The following is a 12,407-nucleotide window of genomic DNA, read 5'->3' on the forward strand; positions in this document are numbered from 1 at the left end:
TCCCCTGGCGCTTTTTGCCAGAGACTCCAGGTGGGACCATTCTCCCCGGCTGCGGTGTAGAGCACGTTTTTGACATCTTGTCCTGTCCGGACTGGTCCCAGGGCTACCGCATGGACTATTTCTTGTTTAATTTGTTCAAAGGCTTGTTTTTGCTCTGGGCCCCATTCAAAATTATTCCTCTTTCGGGTTATTTGGTAGAGGGGTTTTACAATCTGGCTGTAGTCGGGAATATGCATTCGCCAGAAACCCACAATGCCTAAGAAAGCTTGTGCTTCCTTTTTGTTGGTTGGTGGGGACATAGCTGTTATTTTATTAATCACGTCCATCGGAATCTGACGACGCCCATCTTGCCATTTTATTCCCAAAAACTGAATCTCCTGGGCAGGTCCCTTGACTTTACTCTGTTTTATGGCAAAGCCTGCTTTCAGAAGGATTTGGATTATCTTTTCACCTTTCTCAAAAACTTCTTCTGCTGTGTTGCCCCATACAATGATGTCATCAATGTATTGCAGATGTTCTGGGGCATCACCCTGTTCCAGTGTGGTCTGGATCAGTCCATGGCAAATAGTGGGGCTGTGTTTCCACCCCTGGGGCAGTCGATTCCAGGTATACTGGATGCCCCTCCAAGTGAAAGCAAACTGTGGCCTGCATTCCGGTGCCAAAGGAATTGAGAAAAACGCATTAGCAATATCAATTGTAGCGTACCACCTGGCTGCCTTTGACTCCAGTTCATACTGAAGTTCCAGCATATCTGGCACGGCAGCACTCAATGGTGGTGTAACTTCATTCAAGCCACGATAGTCTACCGTCAGCCTCCACTCGCCATTGGACTTACGCACAGGCCATATAGGGCTGTTAAAAGGGGAGCGGGTCTTTGTGATGACTCCTTGACTCTCCAGTTGACGAATCAACTTATGGATAGGAATTAGAGAGTCTCGGTTGGTACGATATTGCCGTCGGTGCACTGTTGTATTAGCAATTGGCACCTGCTGTTCTTCGACCCTCAGTAACCCCACAGCAGAAGGGTCCGTTGAGAGACCAGGCAAAGTAGACAGCTGCCTGCCTTCTTCTGTCTCTACTGCAGCTATGCCAAAAGCCCACCGATACCCTTTTGGGTCTTTGAAATACCCTCTCTTAAGATAATCTATGCCAAGGATGCACGGGGCTTCTGGGCCAGTTACAATAGGGTGTTTTTGCCACTGCTGTCCAGTTAGGCTCACTTCAGCCTCTAACACAGTCAGTTGTTGAGACCCCCCTGTCACTCCAGAAATAGAGATGGATTCTGCCCCTCTGAAGTTCGATGGTATCAAAGTGCATTGGGCACCAGTATCCACTAAAGCCTTATACTTTCTAGGGTATGATGTGCCAGGCCACCGAATCCACACAGTCCAGTACACTCGATTATCCCTCTCCTCCACCTGGCTGGAGGCAGGGCCCCTCTAATGCCTGTTATCATATTCATCAGAGGAATCAGCAGGATTGGAGTCAGGATGGCTAGGAGGATCAGCCCTCCCATTTTGACTAGTGGACTGCTCACTGTAGACTGGGGCAACAGCTGTCCTGGAGGAATTGGAGAAAGTTCTATTCCTGTTGGTTCTTCCTCCCAACTGGCGTACCCTGGCCTCTAAAGCGGAGGTGGGTTTTCCATCCCACCTTCTCATGTCTTCTCCATGATCACGGAGGTAGAACCATAGCTCACCCCGTGATCTGTACCGTCTCTCTTGTCTCTCTCGAGGAGGGTAACGCCTGGTTCTGACAGCTGAAATTCTAGAACGTTCGGGTGGTGGGAAGTCTACTTTTTCTCTTAATTCTCGGACCTCTTCAGACAGCTTTTCCACAGCCGCAACACAGGTTCGTATAGAAGTGTCATCATCATATCGTCGGAGGTAGGTGACCAGATTACCTACGGATAGTGGTGCTTCATCGTCCCCGAAGTCCATTATTGCCAATGAGGTGGAATATGCGGCTGGCGCACTCCGTATAATCTTCTGCCACATTGGTCGTGTGCACCGGACGTCATCTGGATCTTCGAGTCTTGGTCCGCTTCTCGAGTCAAGATAAATCAACTCTCGCACAGCCAGTTCTCTCAGATACTGAATAGCTTTTTCTATGTTGGTCCACTTGCTTACATTACATGGCACCTCGTCCTTGTAGGGGTACCTTTCCTTTATGGCTGCCAGGAGTCGTCTCCAGAGGCTGCGGACTTGTGTCTGCCTTCCAATTGCTTTATCAATGCCTCCATCCATGGCAAGGGCTCCCAGCTGCCTAGCTTCACTACCATCTAACTCCAGACTATTGGCTCCCATGTCCCAGCATCTGAGCAACCAAGAGACAATGGGCTCACCTTTAAGGCGGCCATAATCTTTTCGAATATCTCGCAGCTCGCTCATTTTTAGAGATCTGGTGGTTATCCTCTCATCTATGATGTCACTCCTCCTCCATTGAGATTTCCTCTGGGGCGAAACAGAACGCTCCCGCTTCATTTCTCGTGATGGCCCTGGTCGCTCTTCATCATCATCATCATCCTCTCCTCTGCGTTCTGACTTTCGCAGACATTTCCTTGGTTTCTCTTCCTCCAATCGTTGTGATGGCCCCGGTTGTTCTTCTTTGTCTGGTTGCTTTGATGGTCCTGGTTGCTCTTCCTCATTTGGTTGTTGTGATGGCCCTGATTCCTCTTCTTCGTCGTCTAACTTTTGTATACATTTTCTTTTCCTTACGGGGGCAACTGATACCGTTGTAGTCTGAGTAGCTATAGTGCTTGTCATGGGAGTTGAGATGGCAAGCACAATAACCCGAGAAATAAATTGATATACACCCCTAAATGGCCGATTGATTTTGAATATATAGATAATTAAACATATATTCAGGAGACCTTGCAGGACAATCAAACCGGTTAAATTATTCCAATGATGTTCGGCATTATCAAAATCAACGTAAGCTTTTGTGAATGAAAAGTCACCGGTATAATTGGCGATGATATCCGCCAGGTGACGCTCAAAATTAATAAACGAGTTCCACATCACCATCCCCCTCTGCACCGCCGAATACAAAGACTGAGCCGGTCCCAGCACCGATGATCTTATCAGAGTTACACCGTACAGTATAGCAAAACCCTTAATTACCGATAACATACTTTTCATGCCGGTCCAACACCCAGAGCCAGAAAACCGCATAAACATTCCGCCTAACATCATATAGGGTAGATAAGACAATAAATTATGAATGTCCGGTAACATGTACGCAAGCATAACAAACAGCATTCCGGCCAGCCACATCGTTATCTCAACCCCTTCGTGCCCCACGTTGGGCGCCAATTAAGACTGTCGTGGGTTATGTTGAACCGCCCCACACACAGCCGGTCACTCCCCCTCCCCCACCCCCAGGAATGAGGGAGAGAATTAAAGGATAAACGTGAAACCCGTGGGTTGAGATAAGAGTGATTTAATACAGATGATTTAATACAATGTAGGTGCTCACCACCCCTCGTATGCGAAGCCCGTCTCGTCCCGGAAACTGCAAATCCCGGACGAACGCGAGGCCCCGAAATAGAGAGGGGCAGAGAGGGAGAGAAAGAGAGAGAGAGAGAAAGAAAAAAAACCAGCAGAGCAACAGCGCAGCAAGCGCAAAAGAGCAAAAGTGCAAAAAGAGCAAAAGCGCAAAAGCCCCTCTTCCCGGCTGACCCTCGCTTTTATACTGGGCATGACGCTGCATGATATGGAATACTAATTGGCCAGTTTGGCCCTCAGTCTTAAGTTCCACACAAATGACAAGGGGAATCGTGTCCCCCTTGTCCCAGCTATGCTCCCCCCCTTATCCTGCCGTGTTTCTGTACTCCGCACACTGAAAAGTCCTTGGAGTTTCACTTCCAACCACAAACATCAGCTTGCTATCAACATTCTTCTCAGAGTGAGCCTCTGAGTGAAACCAAAACAGGGAGCTCTTCTGGCTATTAAAAAAAAAACTCTGTCCCAGCTAAAACTGGGACATCATTAAAGAAAGAAATAGTGTAAGGGCATCAGGAGAAAGACAAAGAGTTAGTGTGCATATGCATCAGATGAAGAGGTCATCTAGTAACCTCAAAATCAATGACTCTAGTCCTAGAGCTTACATGCTTAGAAGCTGTATTTTGATCACTGTGCTAGTCTGAGTGAGAGCACTCAGCACCAAACATAGTATCTTGCAGACATCTAACATTAAATACACTTTTTAGAAGATACTCTCTGATAGACAATCCACAAGTTATCCACAGCTCATCTCTGCTTTCCAGTGAGGGAGAGACGTCCTGCTGAGAGGCACCAGGCCGGGGGACATGGTGACAGACAGGAGAGCCAGGCTGCTGTCCTGGGGGACCTCAGCAAGCTGAAGGAATGGCTCAACAAGAACTTTGGGAAGTTTAGGAAAGACCAATACAGTCCCACACGTGGGTCAGAATAACCCTGCAGCAGTCCCATGCTGAGGCCAACTGGTTAGGGAGCAACTCTGCAAACCAAAGGCTTAGGGTCCTGGTGGGCAACGAACTGAACATAAGGCAGCAGTGTGTGCCTGTGGTAAGGAAGGCCAAGCACACCTTGCCTGCCTCAGCAAGAGTGTGGCCAGCAAGTCATGGGAAGTGGTAATTGCCTTCTATATGGCCCTTGCAAGGCTGCATCTGGAGTATTCACCAGAGCACCAGAGAAACATCAACGGACGGAAGATAGTCTAGAGCAAGGCTGCTAAGATGGTTGTAGCTGAAGCATACGACATAAGCATAAAAGGCTGAGAGAACTGAGATTGCTTAGCCTAGAGAAGTTGGGGGAGGGACCTAACAGCTGTCTTGCACTACCTAGAAGGAGGGGGTTATGAAAAAGGCGGGGGCAGACGCGTCTTGGAAATCCACAGTGAAAGGATGAAAGACAATGGTCACAAAGAGCAACGAGGAGAATTCTGATTGGATAGAAAGAAAAATTCCATCACAGTCATATCAAGAAAAAAATTTCACACTGGAGGTTAAGCAGTGGAGCAGGCTGCACAGAGAGGCAGTGGAACCACCCTCCTAAGATATTTTGAAAACTCAACCAGATGTAGCCCTGAGCAACCTGATCTAACTCTGAAACTAGCCCTGCTTTGAGCAGAGGTTGGACCAGCTGACTCTAGAGTCCCTTCCAACCTGATTTTTTTTTTTAATATGATTCTGTCTCACAGTCAAATGCTTAGAGCATTGCTCAAGATTCACAGTCTTTTTTTCTTGTGTCTTAACACTTACTTGCATTAAAAGTTTTAATTCTACAAGGAGTAGGGTGGGAGGGGACTTTATTAAATTTATTACTACAGTGACAATGCTTTAACCCCCTACAAGCTTTTAGGGAGGCGGGAGATTCAACCAGCTATAGACAAAAACCCACTAACACCTTTAGGGCAACCGTTTGCAAAGAAAACTGAAAGCAGCAGTGACAGAGTCCTTTATAGCTTTGAAGCAGATGTAAATCTATAAAATAAACTCACTCTTACAGACACCTGGTTTGCATGAGTAGAAAAGTGCTACTTAGAGACTGGGGTCTAGCACTACTGGTATAAATTATGCAGATGTGATACACAAAACTACGATAGTTTCTTTAAAGCCAGAGATCAAACTGCTTTGCCTTGTCTTTAATCATGCTTGACAGTTTATAGGAATTATACTGATTTGGTATTCCCCCCGCACTGCCCGTATTGAATGAAGTGCTTTGGAAAGAGGTTGTTAAAAAGCAGTACAAAACAATGAAGTCCTGTGTTTGTCCACAGATCTGAGATTTTGCATTCTCTTCCCACTGCCCTGCCAAAATGGCCAAATTATAATCTGCAGGGAGCTGGCTTATAGTTCCCATGAGTTGTAAGAGTCCATTACAATTTTGTTTTACTGAACCAGAGATTTCTTCTCATTTGGAGAAAGCTTCTAACTAGTCCTGTACATTTTATTTTTATATTTAACAAACTAAAGCAAGGAAAAGAAGCACTACCACCTAACATCTGGGAGCACGCTGACAGATGCTTAGCAAAAAGGTGTCCTGTAATTAATGCACAATACATTTTCAACTGCAAATAGCACAGTGGTCTGACTGGTCGAAGGCTAATGATCACATAAATGATGCTCTCCACAAAAAAAAACTTTTTGGTATCTACGTTAGCGCTCATTTTTATTAACAGACATAGAACTGGGTATTTTTTTGTGTTCTGAAAGCATTTTTGAATGGTATAGAGGGACAGTACAGCAGAAAATTGAAAGAGCAAATTGCTACTTTCACTGAGGCTGACAAACCAGATACAGAATTTGAGTATAAGGACAAAGGGCCCCAAGCTGCAGTTTGTGGCCACTGTTCATTGCTGTATCAACTGATATGACCAAGAAGAATTTTGTTCTATTGTCTTTGTTTGCCCTTCAAACATTTGTAAGCAGTATTAGAGCGCCTCTGGCCCTTCTTTTTGCCAGACTAAACAAGCCCAGCTTGTCAGTGTCTCTTCAGAGGACATGTGCTCTAGGGCCCCTGACTATCTTGGTAGCCCTCCAGTTTTCTGTAGATAAAGATTCATTGTCCAAAGTAAAATGAAGTACCCTTTGTATCTGTTGTAATAATACAACACTGAAAGAGTTAAAAACAAGGCAGATATTCATCACTTGTGTGGAAAATCTGTTCTCTGAAGGGCTGCCCAATTTTCGGTAATTATAACAACTTTTTTGATGTTAAAAGAATGTATGCATAGGCCATACATTTCCTTCTAAGACCAAAAGAAACATGTTTTCTTGTGAAGCTTAATCAAAACAGTGTTTTTGTTGCGCATTCCTGATGGCTCTATAGCTAAAGGAAATTAATTTTTCTTTAACCAGCAACTGGGACTTGGAGGAGACCAGGAATGGTGCTACAAACAGCTTTGAGGCAGTCCGCACAGGAGTCCTGAAAAGCTCAGGCCGACCACACAAGGCCTGTGAGGTTAATCTTGCTATTGGATAGTTCTGTAAACACTATCTCAAGTTCAGTTCTTTACATTTTTACACCACTCAAGGCTTCAAGCCAAGGCCTTGATAAAAAGAATGATTTGTTTCTTGAGAAGCATGGCAAAAAGCTGACCAAACAGTCTGTTTCCAATACCACTTGATGAAGTCCAAAAGAATTGAGACCTCCTACATGCAGATTAAGAGTTACATTTGCACCGATGCATCAAACCCATTTACTCTCCATTTAATCTCTCTTTACTGACAGCACTGAATGTTCTTGCACAGGGCAAGTGTTCAACAATACACAGTCTGCCCACAACTGCTCAACATCCCACTGTGAGCCCATGTACTGCAAGAAATTCTTACCTACAATGTCTTCATAGGCATTTTCTTCTAAAGTGCTCTTGGATCCAAATTTATGCTGGCTCTCAGTCCCATTTTCAGTTGGGGAGGGAGGGTACAGAGATTGCAGACTCGATGCATCCTCAAACTCGAAGGATTTTCTAAAGTTTAAAAAAAGAAGTAATTAGTAACTAAAATGCAAAATGACTCAAACGTTTAGCTGAGCACGTGTTTGCTAAGAAATATGTATAAAATGATCAACAACAAAAAAAATAAATATCACACATCATGCTTTAAAGACTAACTTTTAGAGAACCTCAAGTCCTGTGCTCATAGCAGTCTTTAGTATAGCAATCTGTGATGCTTTTATGAGGTTGGAAGTATTGTTATCCCCATTATGTGGGCAGGGAGAACATACCAAGAAAGTACGTGATATTTTTCAAAGGTTACAGAGTAAGTTAGCAGCACAGTCCTCAGATTAGAAATTGCTTTGCTCTTGCCAGAGGCCCCAGAAACACGTGGCCCTCTCTCCTCAAGAAAGACATTTCTCTGGAAAGCGTTTCTCCACCGGTTGCTCTGGGAGACACAGCCATTAGTTTGAAAACACTCACATGTCTTGAACCTCCAGATATGCTCCCGCACAGAGGTCAGCGTACAAATGCCAAAAGCAGACTTGTGTGAAAGTCACCCATTTCCCTTGCGCACCCTGCGTCAAGCATTGGCAACGAAAGACAAAGCATTGAGGAAATTAAGGCTTTCTGGGGTGGACGAGCAACCCGGGCTAATGGCCGGGGGCCTGAAGGTTCAGGCTTTCTGGCAGGAAGGTGAGGAGCAACTGGGTCAGATGAACCCCCACAACTTGTCTCTCACCCAGGTACTTGAAGGAGAGGTGATTCACCACCTCTCAGCCACACCTGGCCTAGTGCTGTGACTGCTCTGGGTGGAGAGTGGCCCAAGCCCTCCCCATTCTCCAGTTTGCCCAGCACTTGTTCTCTGAGGCAACATCTGCACTGACGTTGGGAGGTGCATGGTTTGCATTGCCAGCTGTACAGGGGCTAGCATTCATTTGATCCATTTAGTGCTGAGGATGAAATGGTGCGAAAACGGGCTCAGGCCACAGTGTAAATCCTGGGGTGCTCTAAGGCTTGCAGAGACTCTGCTGAAGCCCATACTTCACTCATTGATACCCAAACTAGATGAACAGTAAATCATCCTGCCATCAACCCCCTTTACTCTTCTCCCCAGCCAGAGTGAAACATACATTGACAACATATTCGTATGGAGGTGGCAGAGTCTTGTGGGCCACACTTCAGCCTGTTGATCGGCTCAAGAGTCTCCCTACGGGCAGTACAGTGACTATCGTATAGACACCACATTTGACAAGAGCATTTCCTATTTGTCTGCTGGAGCAGACTTAAGGGTCTGCAGCAGCTTCGGAGCCCCCTCTCTCCCCCTACTCTTAAAAACAGTCAGGTCTGCGTTATGCACATCAGGATCACGGCAGAAACAAGCCATGTGTTTCAGATCCAGACATCCACTCCTCCACACCTCCTGGCAGTTATAAAAGATGCTTAGGCACTGAAGACATACCTGCATATGAAATGAGACTTTCTAAAGTAGTTAAATATCCAACTCTTACAGATTTCAGCACAAAGCTATGATACAATGACACTGCATAGGACCACAAGAATGGTTTTGTGGACCAGCACTCAGCTGTGGTCTCTGTGTCCCAAGCCTATCCTGTGACACTTCTCTCCTGTGCTGCATCTGTGCCAGAGGATCGCCAACTACCAGGGAATGTCCAGCTCACATCAATATGAAGTGTAGAAGCTACCACGGGCATCAGATCCTCTGAACACACACTGGCTCTATGCAGGCAAATATGAGAGACTTCCTCCATTTTACTATAATGTTGAATTAGGCACCACAAAGAAACACGGTGGGTTTGACCAAAATACTAGCAGAATAAATATCCACGGTCCATTCTTATGACATTCCAGTGAGTGCAAATCACACGTATGTTTAATCTGAAACACACATCTACAAGCTGCAGACATAATGAATTACTTCTGTTCTCAAAGAGAACAGTTTAGACACTAAGATTCAATAACTCGTACTAACAAAATACTGTCATTATTAGATGACTTGTAGGGTCTCAAGCTCTTTGTAAATGTTGGAATTCTCTTTGCTGTAACTAAAGGAAGGACAGTAGCAAAGACAAAAAGTTAGGACATTACAAAAGATTTCCACTCAGCCTTTAAGTCAACTGGTGATCCTGCAGTTTTGGGGAGTTGATTTAAACTTACTTAGATCATCGTTAATCAGAGGTAAGTCCAGAGAAATCACTAAAGCACAGTAGGGTAAAGCTGTTACAAGCAAACGGAAACCTATCCTGTACAATGTCAAAATGATTCACAAGAATCATCAGGTACACACGATTGCATTGTAAATCCTACAACTTAAACTCCACTGATCACAACTTAAATTCATAGATATTGCTTTTGTTTTGGGTTCGTACCTACTAGCCTCACCCAGGACTAAGGCTCCATTTGCTGAACCGTGCTGTTGCCTACCTCCACTATGACAGGGAACTGAACCTACGGAACAGCAGATGCAAGCAATGAATTGTACCTCTTCTTGAAAGAAATTTCAAATTTCATCTCACAAACTCATTGTAACAAAATACTGTGGTTCTCAGATGACTTGTATGGTCTCAAACTCAGTGTGAGTGTGTACACAGTGACTGACTTTGATCACTTAGCCGAAGGTCACATGGTGATTCTGTGCAATAATTACCTCCCGTTATTCATTCCTCTCCACCATCCACCACACAGACCATTGTATTACTTGCCTCTGAATCTTGCAATAAAGGCTATCATTTATAGCAGAACATTTAAAACTTATTGTTTGTCTTCTGTACATTGGAAACACTGTGCTGAACAAAATGAGGTCAGCTTTATTTCACAAATTCTAGTTAAAATCTAGATTTACTTCCTCTAACTGAGATTATTGCCAGAACTCAAAGATAAGCACTGCTAATCAGAGCTTGGTTTTCCACATTTCTCCCCCTGCCCCCCACCTTTCTCAGAGAAACAACTCCCATCAGCAGAGCTGTTTGGTCCGCTTCAGAAGCAGGTGTCTCTTGAAAGAGCAGAATCTGAGGGCTCCTCTTCTCCTTTTCCTGCCCCAGCATACGTCAGGTCAGGTTGTGCTGACATAAACTTTTAATTAATTGAGCCAACATCAAGCACCAGATACTGAATTGATAGTGTGCGCCTGAGATGCTGTTTAGCACTTAACTTGCAAAGCTCATCGCTAAATATCAAGAGTATGTGTGTATCGTGCACAGGCACAGATAGGTGAACTCATTAAAAATGCCATACTTGGAATGTTTATCAACAACTATGCCTACAGTTTTCTAAGCAGTGAGCAGAATGAGTGTTACCATTTCCAAAACTCAAGAGGAATCATGTAATTAAAGCAAGCCAAGCTCCACAGACTGCTGGGGAAACGCAGACGTGTACTCTGCTCATCATTAACTCAGGAAGGTCACAAAGGCCTTTCCGTGCTAAAACATAGTTTTCTCAGCATTAATCCTCTACAGCTATTGACAGTAACTTAGAACAATGTTTGTAAGCGCTGAATTAAGTAAAATCACCAACATTGCATAAAACTGACACAACCACTGTAGTAACAAGGTTTGGAAACACAAACCCTCTGCAGGTATGTTTTGCAGTGAACAGGAAGACAGAACGACAGATCAGTTACGGTCCCGCTACAAGAGGATAACGAAATTGTGCTCCATTAAAAATCACAAGTAAGGGCATTTGTGCCAAAATGAATAGATAACCTTTAAGCACACATGACCTAGAGCCTTTTTCAGGGGTTGAGGAATGCTGGAGAACTACAAAACTGTAGTCATGTAAAGGTATTGTACCAGTGCATCCCATCAGTGCGGTCCAGCAGAAAAAATACTTGTCTTGCACACAATTCCTAGCTTTTCTCAGTTAAAAGCGTTGCATTAGAGGGATAATTTAAAACATTGTTACTAAAAAAATACAGTACATTTCTTTACTTGAAGATGGAGCACAAGACATTTCCTTGAATTTTACCTATTCTGAGATTTTCTGTGAAAGCGAGACTCTTTCTTCTGCCTTCTGGTCACGGGGGGCGCAGGGGTGGACGGGAGGGGAGGAGGAGCAGCAGGTGTAGGAGATGGAGGTAGGCCATTGCTTGGTTTACTTTTGTGGTTTTTGTCTGCTTCATATTCAAAGGTGCGTTTGGGCTTGGGGACAGGATTCACCGCGGTGTTAGCTGGGCTTTCGAGGAGCAGCTTAGGGCCAGCTGAGTTGGCAGCAGCCCCCTGTTTTGTCTTACTGCTTTTCTCAGTCTCGGGAGGCGTTTCAGGTTCACTCCCCAAAATAACACTGCCTCCTCTGCTATCACTTAGGGTTTCACTCAGTCCCTCCACAGTACTCAGAGTCACAGACTTTTTCCTCCCTTTATCAACACTGTAACAGCTACTTGGTAACTGGGGGAGGCCTCTGCCGGGCTGCTCTTTCAGTGCCTGCTCGATCTTCTGTATTCTGTTGAGCACGGCAGAGGACTCTTTCCTCACGTGGCCCTTGAGGAAAGCGGCAGAGGAAGGCTCGCTCCTGCCTGCTCTCTTTTCGAACCGATGGCAGGAATCCCTGTCCTGCAGTTCCTCCTCCTCCGTTTCTGGGTAAGAGCACTCAGAAAATGTTCGGCTCATTCTTCTGAGCCCTTTGAAATCGAACGTCTTCTCGCTGCAGGGAGAGGTCAGCACGCTGGGGCAGCTCTCACTGCCCGACCTCTCCCCAGCATCCCTCTTGTCCACACACACGCTCGTCCTGGGGGACAGCTCCCGGCGGCACTCCCATTCTGTGATCTTCTGCCTGATGTCCAGCGCCTGGGAGCGGACGCTCGCCCGGCTGAGGGAGAGGTTCCTCAAGTTGGTGGCAGTGCCCAAGGACAGAGTGCTCCGGGCAAGTGGATGGCTCCCTATTGTGTCCTCATCTTGAGCCTCCTTTGGACTCTCCTTTTGGTCCTCAGCCTTGAATACAGACAGCCTTTTATCCAAAGCGCCCACACTGAC

The 12,407-nt window shown here is 45.4% G+C and overlaps 1 protein-coding gene across 1 annotated transcript in view; it reads right to left on the bottom strand.

Moving 5' to 3' along the window:
* DENND2B (DENN domain containing 2B) overlaps positions 1-12,044 on the bottom strand; it is a 77,549-nt gene extending 65,505 nt beyond the window's left edge. The window contains 2 exon segments of the mRNA XM_086612907.1: positions 7,316-7,452; positions 11,404-12,044. Of these exon segments, the coding sequence (XP_086469033.1) occupies positions 7,316-7,452; positions 11,404-12,044 (778 nt within the window).
* Positions 12,045-12,407: the final 363 nt, after the last annotated feature.

Source organism: Tauraco erythrolophus, chromosome 6 (genome assembly GCF_009769465.1).
Source record: "Tauraco erythrolophus isolate bTauEry1 chromosome 6, bTauEry1.pri, whole genome shotgun sequence".
NCBI lineage: Eukaryota > Metazoa > Chordata > Aves > Musophagiformes > Musophagidae > Tauraco > Tauraco erythrolophus.